Here is a 27640-nt window from a genome sequence, read left to right as displayed (position 1 = left end):
CTTCATGGAGGGTGTTCAAGGATTAAAACAGGACACCCTTCATAAAGCACACAGTTAACCGGTCAGCAGTAGATGTTAACTGCTATCAACATACGAGCTACTATTATTAGTGTCATTGTTAACCACCGCCAGGCACTCTATCTCTTTTCCACTTAACTTATTCAAATCTCCCTGCGTCCCCAGAGCTGGGGCCGCCCTCTCCCTGACCACACAGTGGAGAGGTAATACTGTCACTCACACAGAGGCTTGGCAATCTCCAAACTGCCTGTGCTTGGCTGACAAACTCTCATTTCCCAGAGAGGCCTCCTCCCAAGCATGGCCTCCAACCTGAAAGAGCTGAAACCTCCACTACCTATGAAACCAGAGGGAGAATGTTCTGGGGGGGGGAAATGCCTTAGAGAATGGCAGGACAACAGAAGCTCCTCTTCCTGGGAGAGAACCCCACTCAGACCTCTTCCAGCATTCCCAGGTGGTGGAGGCAGGTGGGGGAAGGAGAATAACTGACCCTACCTAGGAAGTAAGAGGACAAGAGATGCGGTGAGGCCAAATGAAGGTGTGACTAGGCTATGGAAAGTCAGTGGGGGGCCGGAACCTGGATCTAAGAGCGAAGCCCCTGGACTCGAGGGTGACCAAACAGTTTCAGTCCACTCAGGACCTTGCACTGAAGGCCCAGTGTCCTGGGACACCACTCAGTTCTGGGAAAACCAGGACAGTGGGTCACCCCAATGGACACGACCAATAGCAACCAGAAGAACTGGAATTCTTCTCCCTGAAGGGTCCGTCACAGCGTGGCACAAGCCACGGGCCACCCCACACAGAGCGGGCTGAGCAGGCCTCCTTCCCACCTCCTCCTATGAAGCCTCATTTGCTACAATCCCCTGTACCCTTCAAGGATCTCAGTTTCTCACTGAGCAGGATTAAAACTCATTATTCTAAGCTGGCAACAAAAGCTCAAGCATCAAAACATACCAAGTCCCACTTAATCCGTGGCTAAGTAAGCATCCCAAGCCAGATTTTAATGCTTTTTAAATGAAATGTCCACAATGGCTTCGGGATTTTTCACTCCAAAAGGCGGTTACCAACCAAACAAGAATGTTGAATTTCAAAGGGAACTGGGGTTTACATCATTTTGAGCCCATGTTAAAGCAGGAGAAATGTAAGGTGTGTGTTTTAGAATGGGGGGAGGTACCCCTTTATCAGTGTGGGTTTCTCAGCAGAGCAGAAAGTGTGGGTGGCATGGGCTCAGCTGCACTGGGGAGACAGGGCTCTGCCGCAGGTCTCTGAGGAGTGAGCGTTCTTAGCAGGACACACTCCTAAGAAACTCTGTCTCATATGTGAAATCAGGCCCTGATAAGGACTGGAGACTCATTATGAGATTGAAATTTAGAGTTCTTTGGTTTGTTTCCTTTTTAAACCTTGAACAGTCTTTGGTTTTCCTTCCAATTAGACTTCAAATAAGCTCAAGGGCAGGGACCCTAGGTGAGCACCCCATTTTACTTCATGGATCTCAAATACCGGGAAAGGACAGACTGTGTCCCTGGAATGCAAGCGCAGGATATTTAAAATGGGGTCTGCTCTGCGGTTCGCCTCCCTCGACCTCCTCCTAAGGGGCTACCCGCATCTGAAGCCACAGTCCAGCTTCCAGTTGTTCCCAAGGAGGGGGAAGAACAGAAGATACTGACGAAATGGCCTCTTCCCGGTTCTCTCCCCAGGAGAAGCAGTGCCCGAACTGGGAATCGGCAAACTCGTGCAAGCCGCCCGCAGCAGCCACGCTGAAGTAACCCCACACATTCTTGCTGCTGCGGAAATTCAGTTCCTGGACCGTCCCGGAGCTTGGCTTAAAACCCTGGAGCCCAGACAGAACAAATGGAAGAAATCAGCATTCCAGATACAGTTCCGGCTGGGTGTCTCCTAAGCTGAAAGCTGAGGTCCGGGATCCGCCCCCAGCGGGGAGCTCTGAGACAGCTGGCGCGGGGATCCCCTCAACTTGCCTCATCCGGGTTTTCACTGGTGATTCTGGCAGCAATGACGTGGCCTCGGGCAAGGGGAGGGTTCAGAGGGGTTTCAAAAGAAATGGGTGTCATCCCCCATGGAGACTCTCCGTACAGCAGCCGGATATCTTTCAGCCGGAAGAGGGGCACCCCCATGGCGATCTAAAATGGAGAAATCCACTGGAGACTGTCAGTCCCACCAGGACCCTGACTCCAAAATGCCACATGTGGCTCTAGATGCAATGCAGGAAGGAGTTCAGTAAATTACTCCAGACGCATGCAATACTGTGCTATCCTGTGGAAGGAGAGGCAAAGAAGGAGAAAGCCAAAACGCAGGGGTCTGCCCCCCAGGAGCTCAGGATGTAGCTGGGGAAATAAGCGACATTCATGAAGCAACATCGCGTCACAAGAAAATAGGTGCATCAAATACAAGCAATATAGAGATTGTGAGTGCTACGGGAGGGGAGAAGTAACTGGACAGCGGCGACTTAAACAGCATTTTGTGAAGGACACAGGAAAAGCTGGGCTTGAAGAATGAGTAAAATAGAGACAACTCTGGACACCATCCTTAGCCAAGTGATGAGATGTAACATCACTAAACATGGGCCAATTAGCACCGTGTGCCTCCCAATGAGATGCAGAGAAGGACACACCTACCCCTGGGTAGTATTCTGCCAGAATGTTTCACCTGACCCTAATCAGGAAGAAAACAATCAGATGAATCCAAACCTAGGGACATTGTACCTGGACCCTTCAAAAACGCCAACATCAAGAATGAAAAATTACAAAGACGGGGAATGTTCTGGAGTAAAGAGACTAAAGACACATGACAATGAAATGGAATGTGTGATCCTTGATGGGAACCTGGCCTTAAAAAACAGCTATAAAAGGACAGGAGAGGGAAGTGGAGAAATTTTCATGTGGACGGTACATTAGGTAAATAGGGGTGTCAGTGCGGTTCAGTGTAGTAATTACATTGTGGTAATGGAACAAAATAGCCTGGTTGGGGGGAGATATTGATGCTGAAGTATTTAGGAATTAGGGATCATGAAGGTTCATGAACCATTTCTTAAAGGGTTCAGCCAATAAGAAAGGAAGACACATGCAGAAACACAAATAGAGACAGAGAAAACAAATGTGGCAAGCTGCTATATAACTGGTGAATATATAATAGGATATATGGATATCCATTGCATTATTCTTGCAACATTTCTGAAATTTCTCAAATTAAAACAAATGGACAAAATTAAAAGTAAAATAAAAATTCTGGTGAGGATAGGAAAGAAGGGAGGGGGGAAGGAAGGAGGGAAGGAGAAAAGGGAGGGAAGGGAGGGAAGGGAGGGAGGAAGGAAGATAATTTTTTTAAATGTAAGAATATTCGAGAACACAGGAGTTCATAACAAGGGACTCTCAACATGGGTGATATTGCCCCTAAGGGGATAAAAATTGTCCTATAGGGTGAAAAAAAATTTACTCTTTTTATCTATAAAGCACAGATATACGTACAGCACCTAAACAGATATACAGTATATCTGTGATTTAATATTTTGCAGCCAAGGAATTATGGGGAAAAGTATATAAAAAGGCTCCTTGGGGGGGGAGGGGTGCAAAAGTTTTTTTTAATTAATAAAAATGTTGAGAAGCACTGCTCTGGGTCTATGAATGAGTCTGGTGGGGGCTGGGGGGGGGGTACCCTGAATGCCCTGCAATTACATAAAATATATTTTTCCAAGGCAAAATCCACAGCTTTTGCCAGTCTCAAATGTCTTTATGGCTGAACAACGACAACAAACTGCTCAGTTCTCACACCAAAACAGTCATTCCCCGGGGACAACCAGGCAAGACAGGCAAGAAGGTCTAGCCTGAACAGGACATACCCACCCCCGTGCACACCCCCCAGGGCGGAAGAAGTCCTAGGCTGAGCCTGTTTCCTCACCTGTAGCTGGGCGGCTGGCAGGTTGACGTCGGCGATCATCTCCGTGCAGGGGTGCTCCACCTGCAAGCGGGGGTTCAGCTCCAAGAAGTGGAAGCTGCCGTCCTGGCTGTAGAGGTATTCAACCGTCCCGGCGCTCACGTACCCCACCGTCTTGGCCAGGAGGACGGCACACTGCAGAGAAAGCAGATGCAGAAGGCGTTGCGAGACGCTGCCAGTGATTTTCTCGGGTAACTGCAGGGGGTGGCTTAGGAATTGCCTCACCAATGCATAGGTGTAAAATAGTCAGGGGCCTCTTACATCGGCTCTCGTGATACACCCGTGCAATGCTGAAATCGCCTCTATGTTGGGCCCCTGGTCTCTTGAACCCTCACCCCATCTTACTCTTAGAAATTTCTGCTGACGTTGAGCTGAAATCACTCTCCGTCTGGCTGCCCTACCTCCCCCACTCCCACCCCCCAGCACCCCAGGCCCGGGAAGCCCACCTGCTCCATGAACTCAAACACGGCAGGTGCGGCGATGGTGGCTGGCGCCTCCTCGACGATCTTTTGGTGCCGCCGCTGGATGGAGCAGTCTCGCCCAAAGAGGGACACAGCGTTCCCGTACTGGTCGGCAAGAATCTGGACCTCTAGGTGACGGGCGTGCTGGGCCAGCTTCATGACGAAGATGGGGGAGCCCGGGATCTCGCTTTGCACCTGGGAGGAAAGCAGAAGCACTCGCTCGCCCCTGGAAAACCAGGGCTCAGGCAGCAAGTTCTCTGAAACAACTGCAGTGGTGCAGTTAGAGGACTCGTCCGTGAGCTTCCTCACTTTCTTTTCCTTTTTTTAAAATGCACTGCGCTCCACCTTTTCATCTCTCCTTCACTCTCCCTGAACCCCTAGCAAGTAACCACTGAACTTTTTCCTGTCTCTGCAGTTTCACCTTTTCCAGCATGTCAAAGATTTGGAAGCATACAGTATGGCTTCTGAGGCTGGCTTCTTTCATTCAGCAATATGTATTTAAGTTTCCTCTGTATTTTTGTGTGGGACTTGAAAGTTCGTTTCCTTTTATGGCAGAATAATATTTCACTAAATAGATGTACCCGTTTGTTTATCCATTCACCTAAGGAAAGACATGATGGTTGCTTCCAATATCGGGCAATTATGATAAGCTGGCATAAATATTCGTGTATGCATTTATACACGGACATGAGTTTCAAGATCATTTGCATAAATACCTAGGGGTGTGACTGCTGGATCGTATGGTAAGTCTATGTTCAACTTTGTAAGACATCGACATAGTGTATCCCAAAGCGGCTCTACCATTTTGCATTCCCCCCAGCAATGAATGGGAGTTCCTATGGCTCCACGTTGGTGTTTTCAAGGTTTTTTATTAAATATTTTGGCCATTCTAATAAGCATGCAGTAATATCTGTGTTGTTTTTAAGCAGCAATTCTCTAATGACATGATAGTGAGCATTTTTATAGGCTTATTTGCCATCTTTTTACTTCCTTTGGGGAGGTGTCTTCAAATCTTTGGGTCATTTTTTTTTTCCTCTTTATAATTTATTTTTCCTTCAATGAAAGTCTTTCATTTTGAAAAGAAATGTTTTTCTTCAGTAACAAAAGTGGTAGAGTAGACTCCTCTATTTTCTCCACAAATTCTGTAACATCACACTGGCCTCCATAAAGGACCCAGTAAGAAAGCCAAACGAGAAGATGTTACATTTCTTTTCAAATAATTTAAATATGTTAAATTTTACCCAGGGCAGATTTTGTGGGAATGAGACGTCTTGACTGGATAACTAATACACCACTGAAGGAGAACGGTGCTTTCAAGGAGGTATTTTAGTTTAGGGGATAGAGATAAAACTGGCTGCTGAGTCCACTGCAGATAAGCAGCTAAGTCAGATCTCGTACATCAGAGCATCAGCCGAAGTGGTGACAACACTGGCTCTTCGCACAAAACAGCCTCACAGCTGTTTGACTGAAGAACTATGGTTTTTAGATACCACTGAGAAAAACACCGCTGTAGCGTAACATCTGTTGAGAAAATACAAATAAATATGCTAATTAATGGCAAAAACAGAAAGCTCAGTAGCCATTTTAACAGTCATGCAGTTTAGGAATACATCCTTTTGCAATCTTACATACGTGTCATCTCTTGCACATGCACACCATTGTTGAAGAACAAAAGAGCCAATGATAGTGTTTACCAGGCAAGAACACACCCTCAGATTCACTTGCAATTGAGTTGCGCTAAGCTGGTCCCTCATACCAAACAGCTCCATAGAGACTGTCGCGGGGTCAGAGAAGAGCCAACGGAAGGCTGCGTTTGCCAACACCGGAGCCACCCTGCCCACAGCAGGAGGGAGCTTTAACAAAGCCACCTCTGCATGTGGACGCCACCACAATGACAGGGACGGGGCTGCAGTCCCATTTCCCAGTGGAGGGAGATTAACCTTCACCACCACCAAAGAGAGGCTCTTGAGGCCCGGTCAAGACCACACCAATAGCTCTTTGCCACATCTACTGCGAGAACGGAGACCGTTATCAGCAACCAGACTCTGGATATTGCAGAAAATGTCGACGTCATGTCTCTGGGATGCGTGGTTATGGTGAAGGGCCCCAAGGAACCCTGCAGAGGGACTTCAATCGCATCAGTGTAGAACTGGCTACAGTCGGCACTCTCTGGTGTCAGGTATGGGTTACATACCTGGGCTTCTATTACAGGGCGAGGTCTGGGGATGCTCACTTCCCCACCAGCATCGCTTCCCTCAGGAGCGTGGGTCTCGTTGAGATCCAAAATTTTTTGGGTGAAATATAAATCAGTGGGGTTCGGATGAAACCAGGCATTGCTTGTTCAGAATCTCAAGCCCAGAAAGATGAGCTAATTCCTGAAGGAACTGACATTGAATTTGTATCAAATTCTGTTGCTTGGATTCAGCAAACAATAATAGTAAAAAAAAACAAGGATATCAGAAAAAAAAATTAATCGTATCTATATCTCTAAAAAAGGAACAGTTCAGCAGGCTGACGAATAAGATCTGAGAGCTGTCCAGCTATGGAAATAAGAAGCCAGACCTTTTGGTGATATGTTAAAGATGCAGTAAAATTTATCAGTTGGCCTGAGGCATTTTATTTTAAAAATAAACAATAATACCTTGAATCAAAACCAGACAGATTTCAACATTGCTGTTTAGAAGATGACTTGAGATCTGAGGTAAGGCTTGTAAGACATGAAGAGGAATCACCTCTAAGACAAACTTTCATATGTTAACAGAGGAAAAGATCCATGACCAGATGGAATCTGGTTTTGCTGCATTCTATTCAAAATCCCAATGAGAAATTGTATTTCACCCCAAGACCAGAGTCCGGCCCATTATTCCAGCTTTGTCAGGAAGATTTATCCTGCTCCCAAAAAAACAAGTGAGACTCCATGCAGCACCACTTTTAAGTCCTGTTACATGAGGAACTCTCATTTTCTTGGGGTATCGGCAGGGCTAGGGCTTTGTAAGCTGTTAGGAAACTTTGAAGGGCTTTCCGGCATAAGTGTGTCAGTGATGCCTGGACCCTAGGAGCTGTCCAGAACTGCACGTGGCCATCTCTTGTCCCTGCGACAATAACTCCACCATGTAGAAGAAACGTGCAGCAAAGGCCACTGGTCACAGGAACGAATGCAATTGGAGTTTTCAGCTCCAGGGCCCAGGTCCTGAGGAGTCCGTCATCTGCTACCGTGGCAAGGAACACGTCTTCCAGAGATAAGCACACTGATCCCAGGGAGCTAATGTGGACACTGTTGTTGTCCATGGGGCTTGAGCAGGGTGTGACAAAGTGACCTCAGCCTTTCACCAAGTAAGGGTCCCACAAAATCATGCTAGTATCGAAAGAAGTCGTGACAAGCAAAGCAGAATTGGGGAGAGAGTCACAAGGGACAATACGGCTTCGGTGACCCTCTAGCTTCCAGATTAATGTGCAGGACCCCATGCTCCCTAGAAAGACAGACTTCTCTCCAGCCACAGAGCACAGAAGGCTGCAGTCTGGTATCCAGAGAGATGAAGCAGCAGTAAATCCATGCAGGTGGCCCAATAACACTTGTATTTGTTCACCAAATTTATACCCTAGTCCAGGTACAAAGAGTCTTGTCCTGTAAAGTAGCAACCAAAATCAACCTGCCACTGGGTGTGAAGCTCAGATCTCACAATATCTTTGCAGCCAGAAAGATTCAAAAGCAGGAGTCCTGGTGTCCCTCCCAAATCTTGATCTGCCCTTGAGTCCCATGGGCAAGAGATGTCTGGCACTTGGCATGCCCAGAGCTTCCTGCTGGGTGGAAAAGGCCATGGGCTGAAGGTCAACCCCCAGATAATCTGGCCATAGTCCAGGGTCTTTGCCTTTGGACCTCGCCCTTTTGGATCATTTTTGCTGCTTTGGCTTTTGGCTTCATACCCTTGAGGAATGAACAGCAACTCAGTGGACAGGGGATGTGCTTGATTATGCAGTGTCCTAGATACCAGCAAACCAGGACCAACTAGGGAGCACATGAGGCTCCAGATTTCATGTTCAACTTCCAGTTGAACTGGTGGGGCCACTTGGGTTTGAGTTTGGCCAGCAGCAACGGCCCCTCTACTGCCTCCAAGGAGGGCAGGCACAGCCCCTGTACAGCCTGCCCCCACCCTAGTGCCCACCCAGGTCCAATCTGGCCATTTTTTAATTGGATTGTTTGCATTGTTATTGTTCAGTTTTAAGGGTTCTTTATATATTTCATATAAAAGTCCATAATCAGATAAGTGTTTTGTAAATATTTTCTCCCAGTTTGTGGCTTGTCTTTCTTTTTTTTAATTAGAGCAGACATAAGTTTACAGAAAACCATGCAGAAAATAGAGTTTCCATGTATGGATCATTTACTTTTTTCCCCCAGCATCTCAAAACAACACAAATTTATTGTGGTACTGTGCTGTGGATCCAAAGCCCAACATGGAACTCACTTGCTAAAATAAGATGTCAGAGGTTGCGTTCCTTTCTGGAGGCTCTAGGGGAGACACTGTGTTCTTGTTCATTCCAGTTGTTGACCAGGAGAAGATACACTGTATGATTTAAATATATTTTAATTTATTGAGACTTGTTTTGTGACCTACCATATGGTCTATCTTGGAGAATAATCCATGTGCACTAGAGAAGAATATATATTCTGCTGCTGTTGGATGAAGTGTTCTAATGTAAGTGTGTTAGGTCTAGGTGGTTTATAGTATCTTTCAAGTCCTGTATTTTCTTACTGATCTTCTGTCCAGATGTTCTATCCATTACTGAAAATGGTATATTGAAGTCTCTTACTATTAATGTAGAACCATCTATTTATCTCTTCAAATGTCAATATTTGCTTCATATATTTTGGGTTCTGTTGTTAGGTGCATATATATTTATAGTTGCTAGGTCTTCTTGTTGAATTGACCCCTTTATCAGTATATAGTGGCCTTCTTTGCCCCTCATAACAGTTTTTTACTTAAAATTCACTTTTCCTCATCTTAGTATAGCTTCCCCAGATCATTTATGTTTACTATCTGCATGGAATATTTTCCACCCCTTCACTTTCAACCTTGTGTCTTGGAATTTAAACAGAATATCGTGTAAACAGCATATAGTTGGGCCATGCTCTTTCATCCAATCTGCGAATCTCTGCCTTTTGACTAGAGAGTTCAATCCATAAATATTTAAAATAACTACTGAGGGAGGAGATGTGGCCCAAGCAGTTGAGCGCCTACCTCCCAGATAGGAGATCCCTATGTTTGGTTCCCAGTGCCTCCTAGAAAAGACAGGCAGACAACGAGCAGACAGTAAGCAGGGACAACAAACAGACAACAAGTAAAAGAAGCAAAAACAATGAGCAGACAATGAGCAAAAACAATGAGCAAGACAACATGCAAACAAGAAGCAGAAAACAAGCAAAAACAAATGAGCAGGGAGGGAGTGGATGTGGCTTAAGCAGTTGGGCGCCTGCCTCCCCCATGAGAGGTACCAGGATTGGTTCTTGGTGCTTCCTAAGAAGAAAACAAACAGACAATGAGCAGACAACAAGCACAAAACAATGAGCAAAAACAGAGAGCAAAAATTACGAGCAAATAGACAAGGGAGCCATCTCGGGGCAGGGGGGAATAACTACTGATAACTCGGGGCTTTCTTCTGTCATTTTGATATTTGATCTTTGTTAGTCATATACCTGTTTTAGCTCTCAATTCTTCTGTTAATGCCTACTTTCACATTTATTTGATTTTTTGTATTGTACCACCTTGAGTCCTATCTCAATTCTTGCTTTGTGGTTACCATGGGGTTTAAATTTAACATCCTAAATATATAACAAGCATGTTTGATTTGATGCCAGCTTAATTTCAATAGCGTACATATACTCTGTTCCTTTACCCCTCCATCTCCCCATCATTTTGTTGTATTAGTTACAAATTATACTTTTACACAATGTATGTCCAAAACTGTAGATTTATCATTATTGTTTAGGTGTTTCCATTTCAGAACTTTCAGAACTTTCATTTTAGAACTGCTTAGGTAAAAAGTTGAATTACATACCAAAAAATATAATACAATAATAATACTGGCATTTACAATACTGGCCTTTAATTCTTTATACTATTTTGATTCACTGCCTAGTGTCTTTTCCTTCAAGTCTGAAGAACTCCCTTTAGCATTTCTTGTAGGGCAGGTCTAGTAGTGACAAACTCCCTCGGCTTTTGTTTATTCAGAATGTCTTAATCTCTCCCTCACTTTTGAAAGACAATCTTGCTGGATATAAAACTCCTGGTTGCCAAAGGTTTTCTTTCAGCACTTTAAATATTTCACCCCACTGCTTTCTTGCCTCCACCATTTCTGATGAGAAATTGGCAAATTGGGACTCCTTGTGCATAACATGTTGTTTTCCTCTTAACAGCTTTCAAAACTCTCTCCTTGTCCTTGGCATTCTACAGTTTGACTACTACATGTCTGGGCATGGTTCTCTTTGAGTGTGTCCTCTTTAGGGTTTGCTGGGTTTCTTAAATGTGCATATTCATGTCTTTCAATAAATCTGGGGAGTTTTCTACCATTATTTCTTTGAAGATTCCTTCTGCCCTTTCTCTCTTCAACTTCTGGAACTCCCACATTGCATCTATTGATACACTTGAGGGTGTCCCACAGGTCTCATAGGCTCTGTCCACTTTTTTCCCACTCTTTTTCCTTTTGCCCCTCAGCCTAAATTATTTCAATTGTCTTGTCTTTGAGTTCACCGATTCTTTCTTCTGGCAGCTCTATTATAAAAACTCTCTTGGGAATTTTTCATTTCACTTATTAAGGTCTTCAACTTAGGTATTTCTATTTGGTTCCTTTTAAAAATTTCTATCTCTTCATTGAGATTCTTATATTATTCATTTCACTGTTTTCCTGATATTCTTCTTTAGTTCTTTCTCTGTGTTTTCCTTTCTCTCCTTGAGCATATCGAGGATAATTTTTTTGAAGTCTGTGTCCAATATGTGCGAAGTCTGATATTCTTCACTGATTGTCTCTGGATTTTTATGGTGATCCTTTGAATGGACCATTATTTCCTTTTTTGTTGTCTTGTAATTTTTTATTGCACAGTGTACATTTTAGTATTTTAATGTGTTAACTCTGGGAGTTAGCCCCCAAGCTGCCTGTTTCTTAAGTTTGTACTCAGCTAGTGATAGACAAAGATTTGCTTGAGTGCCAGCAACTAACAAAAACCAACTAATGCCAAAAACACCTTTCACTATCTTTGCAAATTGGCTCTGCAATGGCTGGGGCTCTCCTTCAGAGTTTAGCCCTCCAATCAAGATCAGCCAAAGGTAAATGTGAAGAGGGTCTTCTCCATCTTTTCTGACCCATATTGTCCTGGGCTTGTACGTGGTCATGGTATTAAGAATTCCCTAGTTTACAGGAGTTTGAATGCTCCCTCAATTCCCTCTGAAATACTTTCTCCCTCTCCTGGGTATTCTCTATTGCATGACTTAAAGCAGGCAATCCTTTGCCGGAGGTCTCTTTGACTTAATTGTTTTTTACACTGCTTTAACAGTTCACAAGCTGCTTCTGCCTTCAGGGCAAGTTCTGGGAGATCGAGCCAGAGAGGAATTTTCTGGTTCAAATTTTCAGGCTGCCACTCAGTAGACTGGCACTCACCCACTTATGTCCCCCTTTAAATGTTTTCCAGAGTTCTGAGGGAGGTGACTCTGCCAGTTTGGGCTATCTGTTCAAAGATTCTGTGGGGGAACAGCACCCTGGAGCACCCTGCACCACCACCTTGGTCGACCAGAAATCCTGATCATTTATTTTTCTTTTACTTCTCTCAAAGACATTTATGTTCTCATTGGATATGTTTTTAAGATCAAACATTGTGAAAATACATAGTGTAGAAAGTGAAATTTCCCCACAATCCCATCTCTAAAGATAATGCACTGCTAACAGTTCGAGGTACAAACTGTTGCATTTTTTTCTTACATGTTCAGAAACATATAAATGTTTCTTTAAACAAAAATGGGACCAAAACATTTGACTCTGTAACTTTCTTTTTCTCCTATTTAACACATTCTCTCAGACAGCTTTCCACATTGGCATGCACAGACAGACCTACTTCATCCTTTTAATGTCTGAAATGCCTTCCCTTATACGGCTATCATCATCAGATACTTAAAGAAAGACCATTTAAATATCAGCTTCCAGGAAGCGGTTTGGCTCACCTGATAGAGCTTCCGCCTACCCACACAAGAGGTCCAGGGTTCAAACCCAGGGCCTCCTGACCCTTGAGAGCTGGCCCCTGTGCAGTGCTGATACACACAAGGAGTGCCCTGCCACGCAGGGGTGTCCCCCACGTAGGGAAGCCCCACGCGCAAGGAGTGCGCCCTGAAAGGAGAGCCGCCCCATGCAAAAAAAGTGCAGCCTGCCCAGGAATGGCACTGCACACACGGAGAGCTGACGCAGCAAGATGATGCAAGAAAGAGAGACACAGGTTCCCGGTGCCGCTGACAAGAAAACAAGCGGACATAGAAGAACACACAGCAAATGGACACAGAGAACAGATACTGGTGGGGCTGGGGGAAGGGGAGAGAAATTAATTAATTAGTTAATTAATTAAAAGCTTTCATGTGGAATGCTTTCTAAAGAAAATTAGTAAGTAAAAAGAAAGTTACAGTAAAATATAAAATAATCCCACTTAAAAATAAAGAGAAGATGGCGGAATGAGAAGCTTCAGAGCTCAGTTGCCCCACAGAAGCTTTGAACCAGTAAAAATTGGCAAAAACATATTTTCAAAGCTCCAGAAAACAGCCAAAGGACTGCAATAACAGGGAAAGCACCAAATTAAAAAAATGCTACTTAAAAGCAGTAGGAACTCATGGCACCCTGGCTGGCCCTTCACTGACTCAACGTAGAACCAGCCTGAGCTGTGCAGATCCCTGGCCCCAGTTCCAGAGGGAGCAGAATAACCCTTGTGCACATATGAGGAGCATGTATGACTGGTCCAATCTGTCTGGTAGTAGATAGAGAACCACACTATCCTTAAACTTGCCTTGTGAGTAGAATGTGGTTCAAACAACTCTCCTACAGAACACTGTGAGAGGGCAGTCAAGTGGCTTCCTGGGGTAAGGGAGTGCTGGCTGTAGGACATATAGTGCCCAGGACTGCTTTCTAGGAAAAAGGGGAGAAGAGGGGGGGAAAGGGGCATTCAGATCTGTGTAAACAGGGTAATTCCTAGGGCTACACACGCATGCCAAGACAAGATGTATGTGTAGAAAGGATCAGAGAGGCCCCTATGTTTTGGCCCGAAACTGTTCTCTAAACTCATTATATATAAGTCAGTCTGCAAAAACTGGGAATGGTGTTTTGTTTTTTTTCCTTCTTTCATTTATTTTATTTGTTAGCTCCTGGCATGCAAGGAAAGTTCTGTCATAACACTAAGAGGATACAAGCTTAAGGAACAGATGTCTTAGAGTCTAAATTCCAGCAATAACCATTAAAATATCAATATGTCCAGGTTTCAACAAAATATTTCAAAACATACAAAGAAACAGGAAGCAATGGCCCAGGTAAAGGAGAAAATCAAAGCATTAGAAACCATAAACTAAAAGAATCAGACCTAAGATATTCCAGACAAAATATTTTTTTAAAATGGTCCTAAAATGCTCAAAGAGCTAAAGGAAAACATGGGCAAAGAACTAAAGGAAATTAGGAAAATAACAAACAAAGAGAATATCAATAGAGAGATGGAAATCCTGAAAAGAAATTTGAAGACCACAGTAACAGAAATATAAATTCCTTAGAGGGATTTGATTGGAGCTGGCAGAAGAAAGAATCAGTAAACATGAAGATAAGATGATTGAAATCATTCAGTCTGAGAAGAAGAGAGAGAAAAGAATGAAGAAAAGTGAACAGAGCCTGAAGAACCGGAGGGACACTATCAAACATACCAACATATGCATTGTGGTAGTCCCAGCAGGAGAGAGAAAGAAAGAAGCAGAGAAATTATTCAAAGAAGTAATGGCTGAGGGAAAGAGATGTGGCTCAAGCAGTTGGGCTCCCGTCTACCATATAGGAAGTCCAGGGTTCGATGCCCAGGGCCTCCTGGTGAAGGCGAGCTGGCCCATGTGGCAAGCTGGCCTGTGGGGAATACTGCCCCTGCAGGAGTGCTGGCCCACACGAAGAGCTGGCGCAGCAAGATGACACAACAAAAAGAGACACAGAGGAGAGACCATAAGAGACACAGCAGATCAGAGAGCTGAGGTGGCACAGGAGAACGATCACCTCTGTCCCACACTGAAAGGTCCCAGGATCGGTTCCCAGAGCTGCCTAATGAGAATACAAGCAGACACAGAAGAACACACCGTGAATGGACACAGAAAACAGACAACGGTCGGTGGGGGAGGGGATAAATAAATAAAATAAATCTTAAAAAAAAAAAAAGAAGTAATGGCTGAAAACTTCCCAAATTTAACTGAAGACATAATATATACATCCAAGATGCTCAATGAACTCCAAATAGGATAAATCCAAATAGAGCCATACAATGCCTATCTATGATAATCAAACTGTTCAAATTTGCCAAAAGATAAAGAGAGAATTCTGAAAGCCAAGAGAGAGGAGGAAGAAGTCACATACAAGGGAGCCTCAATAAGATTAAGTGCCAATTTCTCATCAGAAGCCATGGAGTAAAGAAGGCAGTGGGAAGACATACGTAAAGTGCTGAGAGCGAAGAATTGGCAACCATGAATTCTGTATCTGGGAAAACTGTCTTCCAGAAATGAGGGAGGGATTAAGACATTCCCAGATAAAGAAAAGCTGAGGGACTTTGCCACCACTAGACTGGCCCTATAAGAAATGCCTGAGGGAGTTCTGCAGATTGAAAGGAAAAGACACTAGACAACTGCATGAAGCCACATGAAAAGATAAAGATCTACAGTAAATATAACAACACAGGTAAATATAAGTACCAGTATAACAGTATTTTTTATTTGTAACTCCACTTTTTACTTCCTACAGTATCTAAAAAGCAAGTGCATAAAATATAATGATGGATCAATGATTTTGGACTCATAATGTATAAATAGGCATATAAATATGCATGTAAATATGCATAAAGGGGGACAGGAGGTTTAGGAACATGATTTATGTATGCCATTGAAGTTTGTTAAATTGGCATTAAAGCAAACAAGAGTTTATAGATTTAGGATGTGAAATTTAAACCCCAAGGTAACTACAAAGAAAATATCAGCTAATACGCAAGCTCTAAGAGATAGAAAGTAGAATACAGGTTACCAGGGGTGGGTGGAAGTGCCTATGAGGAGTTAGCACAAAACAAGTGCAGGGCTTCTGTTCAGGGTAAAGGGAAAGTTCCAGTAATGGATGGTATGCTTGGGAGGCACTAGGATATATGTTTCCATAATTAACAACAAAAGAAGTATGAATGATAAACTAAAGAGAAAATGACAAACACAATACATGATACTGGATGGGATCTAAGAATGGAGGAGAAAAGATTCAAAAGGACATTATTGGGACAGAAGAAGAAATTGGAATATAGAATGTAAGTTTTATATCAATGCTCAATTTCTTGAACTTGATAACTGCACTTAAGGTGATTACACAAGTAAACAACTTTGTTCACAGGAAATATACATGGAAGTATTATGTGTTCAAGGAGTATGATGTGTGCAACCTGCTCTCTAATGTTCAGAAAACAGATGATAATTAGATAACTAGAAAACAGATAGAACGCTGTGGCAAAGGTGGCAAAATGTTAAAATTAGTGGAGCTGGGTAGCTGGGGGTGGGTGGGAATATGTCAGAATCCTCTCTGTGGGGTTTCTATTATACTTGTAACTGTACTGTAAGTTTGAAATTTTTTAAAAATTGAAAAAAAACCCAGAATTGTATGAATGTCCATATATAAAAATATACAGTGAAAATACTAGAAGGAGACCCAGATGCTAATAGTGGTTATATCTGAGAACAGAAGTGGGACTGGGAAGTGATGGTGAAAAGGGACTTCTCCTTTCTTGTCTTAACATATGACTGAATTGTCTGAATTTTTACAATGAGCACATTTTCATATTGTACTCCTATAATTAAAAGAAAAAATTTTCAAACCTTTACAACCCTTAAAGCAATATGGGATCCCATACTGGACCCTGGTACAGAAAGAGGACATTGGTGGGAAAACTGGAAGAATCTGAATCAAGTCCAGAGTTTAGTTATTAGAAATGTAACAATGCTTGACTCTTAGTTGTGATACATGTGACATAGTTACATAAGATGTTGGGGGAAGCTGGCTGAAGCTGTACTATTGCTGCAACCTTGCTATAAATCTAAAATCATTCCACACAAAAAATATCCCCAAAACCTGTACACCCCAATGGAGACAACATGGTGGTGAAACTGCTACTTTACATAACACTCATGTATTGCTGACAGGTGTATAATTAGTAGAACCTTTTTAGAAAGCAATATACTTATATGTATTTATAAATGCATGTAAAGTGCATCCTATTTAAATAAGTCTCTCTTCCCCTAAGTCTTTATCCAAGAAAATAACTGAGAAGAAAAAAAAAGTTAAGCATTATTTGTAGTATTAAATACCATATGATACTACAGTATAATTGAAGCATTATTTAGAATAATGAAAATAGAACAAGCTAAACATTTAGCAACAAAGGAAAGGTTTGACAAATAATGGTACAGCCATGTATGGAATACTATGCAAACATCAAAGTAACTGTGAGGATTGGAACAACATGATAAAAATATTCATAATACACAATTTAGATTTTTTTAAATTGCAGGCCAAAATCTTGTGTAGACTGAATACAACTCTTTAAAACATCCAAGTAATTTTTTTCTTGAAAAAACTATATGCATGAACAGGGAGTGGGAAAAAAAAACCAGAAATATTAAAATAGTTGGGTTAAGAATGGGAGGATTAGGAGCAGATGTGGCTCAAGTAGTTGAGCACCTGCTTCCCACATGGGAGGTCCCGGGTTCAGTTCCAGGTGCCACCTCAGAAAAACAAAAGCAAACAACAAGCAAAGAAAAAAAAAATAGCCAACTCAGTAGAGCTCAGTGATTGAGTGCTGGCTTCCCACATACAAGAGCCCAGGCTCAATCCCCAGCCTGGTACCTCAAAAAAAAAAAAAGAATAGGATCATCAGTATACTTTTTTTTTAAACATTGCTAATATAAAAGACATAATGTTTTTAAAGGAGAGAGCCAGCTACAAATAAATAAACATACAATTAGTTCCTACAACTAAAACTGATGATCCAGAAAATTCAAAATGCCAAGACAATGAAAATTTATAAAATATCCCATCCCTTGAATAGGTAAATACATTCAAAAACAGATATTCTGATATTTTATGTCTGACATCATTTGTAAACAAAAATGATTGATAGAATCAAGCTATCCAATGAAATGGTGTAAAGACCAACACAAATGATGGCCTTCTATGAGTAAAAACTTCACATTTGCTTCAAAATACAATACAGCAATATAGCTAGCTCCTGGGAATACCTTTTTCTCAATTGTTATAGACTAATGCTACTAGAAATAATCTAGCAGCAACGACTGAATAAAAACAATTCCCAGAGACACATAACAAAATACCCAACAAGAAGGAGCAGCTCACTTGTCTGAAAAGAATTGGGAAGTCCTCGGCACAGTCGGCCTTCCGGATTCCTTTCCCTCCTCCGCCTTCCGAAGCTTTGATCATCAACGGAAAACCAATTTTTTCTGCTGCCTGGCGGCAAAGGACAAACAGACCTCTGTAAAGGTTTAACAGTTTCCAGCGCTAAGAAGACAAGGAGAAAGTTCCGGCTCCTAGGCCCCGGCAGGCTCTCTCTTTACCTCCAAGCCCTCATCTACGTCCTTCACACAACCCCGGTCGTACACATCTTCTGGGACACTGATCCTTTCCCCCTCTTGCAGACTGTCCTCGGCCCACTCCACCGTCAGACCTGCAGAGTCACAGAAAAAACGAATCCTTCTGTGGCTGGGAGAGACAACCACAAGGCTCTCTCCTCCTTGCCAATGCAGCTCTAGACTTGGGTGTCTAGACGAACAACATACAGGCACATACCTGCAGCTTCCAACAGCGCCTTTTAATTGTTCTTAATTGAATGGGAAATCAAGCTTAAGAAATTAGACTGAGCCTACCAAAAGCAACCATATTAACTTGAATCCAAAAAAATCCCAGTGCTACCATATGGAGACATTTATCCATGAATTGTTATTTTCCAAAACCCTACAAAATTAAAAAAAAAACAAAACCAAAAGCAAACAAACAAAAAAAAGCACACTTTCCATTCCAAATTTAAAATTCGACTTTTAGAGGAAAATATCAAATTTAGTAGGAAACTCCAGAGATTTTTTTTCCTGTTTATTTTTTTCTTTGTCCTAGAAATTCCACTCTTAGGAATTTCTCCCAAGGAAATAATTAAGAGGTACCTATAGATTTAGCTATGAGATTATCAAAGTTCCATAACTTTTAATATTTTAAAAATTAGGGAAAACCTTAAAAGAAGCTAAATGTATTACAACAGAGGATTGTTAAATTAGGGCACATCCATATGATGTAATCCTATGCAGGCATTTTAAATGATGTAAAGTATATTTACTGACAGAAAGAGACTCATAAAAAAAAAAGTCACCAACTAGTAAATACAAGAGCTATGTTTTTCTAAAAGAGATGGCCTAGAGAAAAGGTTGGAAAGGTAGGTGCCCACATCGTAACAACTGTTCAACAGAGAAGACAGGATTATGGATGATTTTCATTTCTTTTTTGTATTCTCCTCTTTTGAATAATGCCGATAATGAAATTGTGTCCCTTGTCCACGGTTTTGAGATATTAACCATAAGAATATAAAAGTATACTCCTCCCACCCCAACTGCTCACATCAGCAGGAAGGAGGCATGAGGTCCCCCACGGGAGGTGCCAGGTCCCTTACCGCTTCCGCTCCAGGGGAGGGTTGGAATCTGCAGCGTCTGGGCCACGATGGTGGATGCGATCTTATCTCCCAGGGCCCACATGGCCTCGCTGGGAGGGCCTGAGGGAGCAGGGGCAGAGAGGAAGGCAGAATGGAGTCAGCCACAAAACACCTGCAGGCCGAGCGCCCAATAAGCGCACTGCAGCGCGTCCAGGTGGGGAGCAGACTACAAAGAGCCCCCAACTCTCCAGGGTCTTAAGGTCAAGTTGGGGGAGGAAAAAAAAAATGTGTTAGTGTGCCACGGCATCAGTCAGCTTTGGACTGTAAACCTGGTGTGAATTAGAATCCACATATCTGGATTGTAAACCTGGTGTGAATCAGCATCTACGCTAGTGGGGCATATACAAAACCCACCTTGGGTGGGGGCGGGGGTGATGCCAAGAGCTGGACCAAGGAGACAAGCTAGTGCCTCAGAGACCAGGGCCCAGCAAACTCTTTTTGGAAAGAGGCAGACAGGAAACATTTTCGCTTTAGGGGCCTGATGGTCTCTGTTGCCAAGGTAGGCCCAAAGCAGCCCTAGACCATATGTAATTGCTGTATTCCAATAAAACTTTATTTACAAAAACAACTGGCAGGCAGATTTGGCCCATAGACTATACTTTGTCAGCTCCTGGGCTGGACCATCAGCCTCCAGAGGGGCTAAAACTGAGGGCTAATGAGAAATCAAGGCGATAGCCAATCAGGACAGACACTCCAAATGTATTCCAAGTCCTTGGGCAGTGGTCCCAAGTCACCAGGCAGACTGGGCAGCACGGGTGTTGATTTGCACCAAGCTTTTTCATATACAGGCAAGTCTGCCGTGGCAAACCCAAAGGTCAGGTGGGGCAACCGGGATCTACTGCATAAATGATTTCCCTAAACCAAGGATGTCAGAAATACATATACAGAGTCAACAAATACAAATAAAACGCTGAAATAAACAGAGGCCAGAAGACAATATGACTCATATTATGAGGGGCTTTGGTCCCAAGGGGTCAAGGGAATTTCTAAGGGCCAGAGAATGTCCTAGCAAAGGTATGGCCTTATCAGAAATGAGATCCCAAACCGACTCAGGAATCTGAAGATGGCCAATATCTCAGTACCTACAGAAACACCAGCAGAGGGTCCTGCTTGTCCCAGCACCATTCCACTGAGATAATGGCAGTGGCACCTCCTGGCAGACTTCCCCACGTGCTCTCCCGCCCCTCAACTCACCTGCTTAGGATGAGGTGGGGATATCAAACTCACCCCACTTTACAGAACAGAACTAGGAAGCGGATCTCACCCAGCCAAGTCTCCCACCAACGTCCTGATTCCCACATATCTGATGGAAACACACTCTACCTAAGAAAGCAATCTCGTGCTTGCACAGGAGCTCTGGAAGTTTGGGGTTTTCGGAAGCATGGCCCCAGCCAGCCCAGACGGCCTGCAAACACAGAGAGGCGTGAGCAAAGGTCTTCCTGCAACGACCCGCCTCCCCGTCACGGGTCAGGTTCTCAACCATGTTATATCAGCCCTAGATTTCAGAGTTTTGCAGAGCCCAATTCCTCCACCTCTTCCAAACCAATGAACCAAGGATCCCAAAGCGCAGGCTCGCCACCCCCCTACGGGCAGGCTTGGAGTGCCCGGACTGAGTCACCTGCACGGGGATTCTCTTGGCAATGTCCACGATCAGCTCCACGTTGGCATAGTTGTTGTTATTAGGCCCTCCGGGGACGGGGACATACTGATCTGCCATCTTGATATACTCTGGAATTAAGCGGGAGGGAGAAGGAGAGAAGAGCTGAAAGGTTCACGTGCTGTGATGACAAACAGCCACAGAGATGATGACTCTGAAGACTGTGGCAACAACGGACAAAAGCATACAATAACCTGAAGAAAACCGAAGATGATTTCAACTACGTGAAAATACATATGTGCCTCTGAATAAGGCACGGAAGGTAACAAAAGATGGAAGCAACCCACTCGGACAGTGGAATTAAAGGGGAGTTTGCTTTTTAAAAAAACATCTATTTAAAGTTTATCTTAATATTGTTTAACATTTGAATCAATACCAAATGTCTTGATTTTAAAATAATCATGCTCTTTAAGCCAGAAATCCACTTCTAAGAATGTGTCCCCCAAGTTCCTTATCATCAACAAGGCCAAAGAGTTACACAAGAGGATGTTTGCCAAGCAGGATTTTGAGCTATGAGAAATTAAACTCGATCCACAGCCAAAGGGTGGTCCCTTTGAACTATGGGGTCCCCTAAGATCCTGAAAATGAACCATCTGCACTTTATGCACAGATGCCAAAGGAAACCCAAGAGTGACTGTTCCTCCCAGTGTACCTGCCTCTAGTGCTCATCAAACACATGAGCATCGGCCAGTGCGGAGGTTCCAGAGGCTACAAAGGGAGCAAGTCCACCAGGCTCCCTGCAATCAAGTGTTAGTGTAATGTTGAAGATGAAGAGAAAAAACATGAATGCAATCACGGCAGACGTGGTCAGTGCTGAGAAGGAAATACACAGGGTCCTGTGAGAAGGAAGCACAGGAGGACATGTCCTCCTTGCAGGGGATGTTAAACTGAGATCTAAAGACAGGCAGGAGGGAAGCGGACTTGGTCCAATGGATAGGGCATCCGCCTACCACAAGGGAGGTCCACGGTTCAAATCCCGGGCCTCCATGACCTGTGTGGAGCTGGTCCATGTGCAGTGCTGATGCACACAAGGAGTGCCCTGCCACGCAGGGGAGTCCCCCGTGTAGGGGAGCCCCATGCGCAAGGAGTGCGCCCCATAAGGAGAACCACCCAGCACAAAAGAAAGTACAGCCTGCCCAAGAATGGCACCGCACACTTGGAGAGCTGACAAAGCAAGTTGACACAACAAAAAGAAACACAGATTCCCGGTGCCGCTGATAAGGATAGAAGCAGTCACAGAAGAACACACAGCGAATGGACACAGAGAGCAGACAATGGGGGGGGTTAATAAATAAAAATAAAAACATTAGAGAACTAATGTTTTAAATAAAGACAGGCAGGAGCAGGGAAGCAGATGTGGCTCAAGCGACTGGGCTCCTGCCTACCACACGGGAGGTCCCAGGTTCGGTTCCCAGTGCCTCCTAAAGAAGATGTGCAAGACAACGAGCTGAGGAAATGGGCATAAGCAGCAAGCTAATGCAACAAGAGACAACAAGGAAAATATAATGAGAGACACAACAACCAGGGAGAGGAGGTGAATCAAGCAATTGGGCTTCTCCCTCCCACATCAGAGGTCCCAGGTTCAGTTCCCCATACCTCCTAAAAAGAAGACCAGCACACAACAAACAGACACAGCAAATGCAAGCCATGAGGGGGTGGGGAGAAATAAATAAATAAAATACATCCTTAAAATATAAATAAATAAATACATAAAGACAGGTGGGGGGAGCAGATTAGTCCAGTGCCTGTGCAAGGTTCTGGGTTCAATCTCTGGTACTTACTAAAAATAATAATAATGATTAAAAAAAATAAAGACAGGCATGCAGAGACATCAGGAAAATCACCATTAGCAGAAGGCAGAGCACGTGTCAAGGCCCTGCAGCAGAGAGCACAGCCCAGCCCAGGATCCCACAGAGGTCAGGGCACCTGGGATGTCGCAAAGGATCAGGAGAGGGCAGAGGCAGAGCCAGGGGGCTGGGAGGGACCTTACTGGCCAGGGTGAGGTTTTGGAATTCCAGTCTATGCATGATAGGAGGTCCCACCTGCATCACATACTGGCTGCCTGGCCCTGGACCAGTTATGTCTGTCCCTGTGCCTTGACCTTCTCATCTGTAAAATGGGGCTGCCGATTAGACCTGTCTTCACTGGCAGCTGCGTTAACAAACCAGGCAGCATCTGAGCAGGGCAGAACCCCACACCCGCGCTCTGGGAGTGCTCCCAGGACGGTGCTGCAACTTGCTGATACTGGAGGCAGCTTGGGAGCCACCGGAGCACTTTAAGGAGGAGAGTGAGGGAATCTGAGTTGTTTTTAAAAGGTCTCTCTGGCTGCTGTATGGAGAAGGGTCTATAAAAGGACAAGATGCTCTGGGGGAAAAGGAAGCTATCAGTCCGTTATTTATAGACTGATCCATCTTAATAGACATAAATGGATATGTAAATGAATGGAAAAACGAAGGGATGAGTGAAATACAGTACATACATTTTACGAAACAAACAGCTGGAGGCCTATACAGCCATTGACACTTCTCAAAGATGGGATTCCCACTGCCCACGTTAACTGAATTTTTATGAGGCCCCTGGCTCTCTCCGGTATCAGTTAAATTAAATGAAGAATAGGGCAAATTAACACGGAGCATGAAAGTACCCTGGGACTCTGCTTCAGGTCCCAGGATGGCCCTTCCCGGGCGGGGTGGAAGGGGTGAGGGCAGGTAAGGAGGAGGGCATGGCAGAGGAGGGTACCAGGTACCTGCATTGGCCTTGAGGTCCTCGGGGGTCACCATGACTACAAACCGGATGGCCCGCTCATTGCGGAACATCTCGTAGGCCCACCTGCGGATGGAGCGCATGCACTTGACCGCGGCGATGCCGTTGTTGGCAATGAGGACCTGGGGTGGAGAGAGGAAGGAGCTGAGTCTGCACATCCGCCTGCCCTGAGGCTTCGTGCTAGCGCAGGGTCAGGCTCAAGGCTGCGGAGCCTCCTGTGGCACCTGGAGGGCACTGCTCCCCTTGGCCTTTCTCAGGCACATGCCCAGAGGCAGGAACAGATGAATGAACAAATAAACGGATGGATGGCTGGACGGTTTTGATTCCTTTGTTTGGAGCCATCACAACCACCTTCAACATTTTTCTAGAGTTTAGTAGTTGCCAAGCTACGGTGCAAGTATCATGCCTGCCTTGTTTCATTTCATCCTCACGACAGCCTTGTGTAAGAGGGTACCCCTACTTGGGGGTTAAAGACAACAAGACGGAGAGGAGTTGAGGTGCTTCCGAGGGTCACAGGGCTCGTAGGCGGCAGCGCTGGGGCTCGAGGCCAGATCTACCTTATTGCACAGTCTGACCTGTGCTCCCAACTGCCCCTGTGACTGTCCCTGCTTCTGAAGGCTAAGGTCCCCCAGCTGTGAAGAGGCAAGGCAGCAATGCTGGCTGTCCCCAGCAGCACCGAGCACCAGAAGGGGCCCTGCTTTCAACCCCAGGTTGTCATGAACTTGCTGTGTGGCCCTAGGCAGACACCTTCACTCTCTGAGCTTCCCCTTCACCTGAGAAGGCTGGACTTGCTGACCTCCTGGCTTGGTTGCTAAGAAAAAAAAAAAAAACAAGCTCCAGTTTGCTTGCTAAAAAAAAAAAATCAGATGTACAGCTTCAAAGCTCCAACTTACATAGCAACTTAATAATTTTAAGGACCCCTCCATTTCTGTCTAATCTTCAAGACAGCGCTGAAGGACGAGTCTGGTTAGAGACTTGGGATGTGATCATCTCTATTTTACAGAAGGGGAAACTGAGGCCGATCTCACATGCTGCCAGTGGCCACGACAGGCTCTGCCTGGCTCCAGGTTCAGCGCTCTTTCTCTCCTTTCATCAATGCCTCTTGGGAAGAGATGATGAAACAACTGTGCTTTGGCTTTCTCAATCTTATTACCAAAGCAGAGCTTGGTCAAGAGGGAAGGACTGCTGGATGACCCACCATGGCCCAGTTTCCTTCTGACCCCATTTATTCTAGCATGCTCTGGGGGTTCCAGGGGGAAAAGGCCAGCTGCAGCCAAGCTTGCTGTTCTAGTCTCCATGGCTGCAGCTTTCCCACAAGAAGTCTGAAAGAGAAGGCATGCTAAGGTCAACTCCTAAGCCAGAAAGTGCAAGTGTTGCAGGAGGAGGCTCTTCTATGGCCACCCAGCCTCTCAGCTCCCATGGACCGGCCAGCCACCAGTGGGACTGGCTGCAAAACAGTCTCCTGGCAAGGGCAGCAAAAGTGCAGTTTCTGGATCCCCACCCAGGAGCTTCTCAACCCAAGGGTCATGGGCAAGGCAAAAGAATCTGTATTTTTAACCAGCAAGAGTGAAGGCACCCACGTCTGGGAACCAGGGTCAGTCTCTACCACTCACCGCACTGGGGTTAAGGGCATGGGCTCTGGAATCCAATAGCTAGGGTTCAAATCTCAGCTCCTCCACTTGCCACCTCCAAGACCTGGGTTAGTTCCCTCCCCTCTCTGAACCTGTTTCCTTATGAGTAAAATAATACCCATTTATAGATCGCCATGTGGGTGGTCACATAACAGAATGAACGGGAGCTGCTGCAGCAGTATTATCTTTACCACCTACCATAAGTAACCACTTAACCCTTAAGCAAGCACCCTTAAGTACCATTAAACTTTAAGAGGAATGGAAAGGAACAAAGCACCAACAGTCAAACAGAACTACATTCAAACCCTGGCTCCACCACATCTTAGTTACATGACCTTGGAGGACCCAATGTCAAGGCTCTGAATCCTAGCTTCTCCATGAATACAACAGGAATAATCCTAACAGTGCGTGGCCCAGGGCCTTAACGGGATGGAATGGGGAAAAATGTGAAAAGCCTTTGTAAATGGTACATTTTAGTAAACTGTGCCCTCTCGGTCCTGTAGGAGTACCCACAACTCTGCTCTCCTCTTAAGAGGCTGTAAATCTCGGAAGGGAGCTGTGTTTAATACTTGCCTCCTGATAATATAGAGAGCGGCATCTTTCAGGAAAGCTCAGGCTCTTTTGCTGGAGCCTCCTAGTTATGCTCGGGGGCCTCGCTCTCCATCTCTAAGAAACAGGGTACCACACCCGTGGCATGGGATATTGTTGAGGGGGGAAAGCTCAGGCAAGTCAAGTGCTCACCAAAGGGCAGCTCTGGCCCCTCTGTGCCACGTAAGGAACAAGCCTGAAGCGGGAGAGTGCCGGGACACAGCTGTACCTTCTCGATGACCTGATTCCCTCCAAAGCGTGTGACGAACTCAGCTGGGGAAGCCACGGTGAAGTCCCTGTGCAGATCCAGCTTCTTGTGTTCTCGTCCTCTCTTCACCAGGTGGAGTCCTGACATGCTTGGCCTGCGGAGGGAAGAGAGACACCTGCATTGGAGGGAGCCCTGTGCCTACAAAATCCAGGTCAGCAGAGAAGCCCAAGCCTACCAGACTCTTCTGCTTTGCCTTCTGCCCCAGAGATCTTGAAACATATCAGAGACTCAGAGACAGAAAGCACCTTCTCCAGAGCCCAGCGTACAAAGTAAGCAGGAGGGATCCCTTACCTAACCTGAGGTGTACATTTAGATTTTTAACCTTATTTTTACTTTACATGCCCATCATTTAGAAACTCAGTATTAAAAAAATTTTTAAAACAGGAGCGGGAGTTTACGATCAGGCAGGACATCCACAGGGCCTCCTTTTCCTGGGTGACGGCTACATTCTAATACTGCAGACATATCCGTTGAACCATATTTATATCTTTCATGTACTTTTCCAATGTATATTTCAAAATTTTAAAACCCGAAAACCAAGAAGAAAATACATTTAAATAAGAAAATACAGGGAAGCAGACTTGGCCCAATGGATAGGGTGTCCGCTTACCACATGGGAGGTCCGCGGTTCAAACCCCGGGCCTCCTTAACCCATATGTAGCTGGCCCATGCGCAGTGCTGATGTGCGCAAGGAATGCCGTGCCACGCTGGGGTGTCCCCTGCATAAGGGAGCCCCATGTGCAAGGAGTATGCCCCATAAGAAGAGCCGCCCAGTGCGAAAGAAAGTGCAGCCTGCCCAAGAATGGGGCTGCACACATGGAGAGCTGACACAGTAAGATGATGCAACAAAAAGAAACACAGATTCCCGGTGCTGCTGCTAAGGATAGAAGTGTTCACAGAAGAACACACAGCAAATGGACACAGAGGGCAGACAACTAGGGGTCGGCGGAAGGGGAGAGAAATAAAACAATAAATAAATCTTTAAAAAAGAAAGTATGTAACGAAATTGAGATTAAAAAAAAAAATCAAGACTCCTTGTCCCATCCTTCTAGTCTCCCATGCCAGAGGAAATCACCCCATCCTTGACCTTCCCATTCTGACAAGGGTTTAGCTCTCTTACAAGGCCATCCCATCCACTTCCCTTCCTTCAGCCTCTCAATGGAGCAGGACTGTAAGTTGGGAAATTTGGTATTCAGTGTTTTCATTAGTCTGTGATCATTATTCACAGATGAGTGCTACAGTATACAAGGTTTTCTTTCCTTTCTTTCTTGATTTTTTCCTGGAGGTTAATGATTTTTTTCCCAATTACAG

General features: G+C 44.6%; 1 protein-coding gene and 1 pseudogene across 13 annotated transcripts in view; both read right to left on the bottom strand.

Annotated features, from left to right (window-relative positions):
* ACACB (acetyl-CoA carboxylase beta) overlaps positions 1–27640 on the bottom strand; it is a 140861-nt gene that overhangs the window by 63907 nt on the left and 49314 nt on the right. For 9 of the 13 annotated variants that reach the window (XM_058281500.1, XM_058281504.2, XM_058281501.2 and 6 more), the window contains 11 exons: positions 26291–26423; positions 23826–23964; positions 21041–21150; positions 20746–20827; positions 19384–19482; positions 18284–18393; positions 18066–18176; positions 4410–4619; positions 3928–4098; positions 1992–2153; positions 1683–1846 (listed from right to left, as the gene is read on the bottom strand). In XM_058281500.1, the coding sequence (XP_058137483.1) occupies positions 1683–1846; positions 1992–2153; positions 3928–4098; positions 4410–4619; positions 18066–18176; positions 18284–18393; positions 19384–19482; positions 20746–20827; positions 21041–21150; positions 23826–23964; positions 26291–26423 (1491 nt within the window). Of the gene's footprint in view, positions 1–1682; positions 1847–1991; positions 2154–3927; positions 4099–4409; positions 4620–5822; positions 5946–18065; positions 18177–18283; positions 18394–19383; positions 19483–20745; positions 20828–21040; positions 21151–23825; positions 23965–26290; positions 26424–27640 lie in introns of those variants that run through there. The other 4 variants (XM_058281509.2, XM_071209830.1, XM_058281511.2 and 1 more) reach the window with 2 other exon arrangements.
* LOC139436978 (WD repeat and SOCS box-containing protein 2 pseudogene) lies at positions 7226–8069 on the bottom strand (annotated as a pseudogene).

The sequence above is a fragment of the Dasypus novemcinctus genome, chromosome 19 (assembly GCF_030445035.2).
Source record: "Dasypus novemcinctus isolate mDasNov1 chromosome 19, mDasNov1.1.hap2, whole genome shotgun sequence".
NCBI classification, from domain to species: Eukaryota; Metazoa; Chordata; class Mammalia; order Cingulata; family Dasypodidae; genus Dasypus; species Dasypus novemcinctus.
Note: the sequence above shows the minus strand (reverse complement) of the source record. Positions and strands in the feature narration are given on the sequence as shown.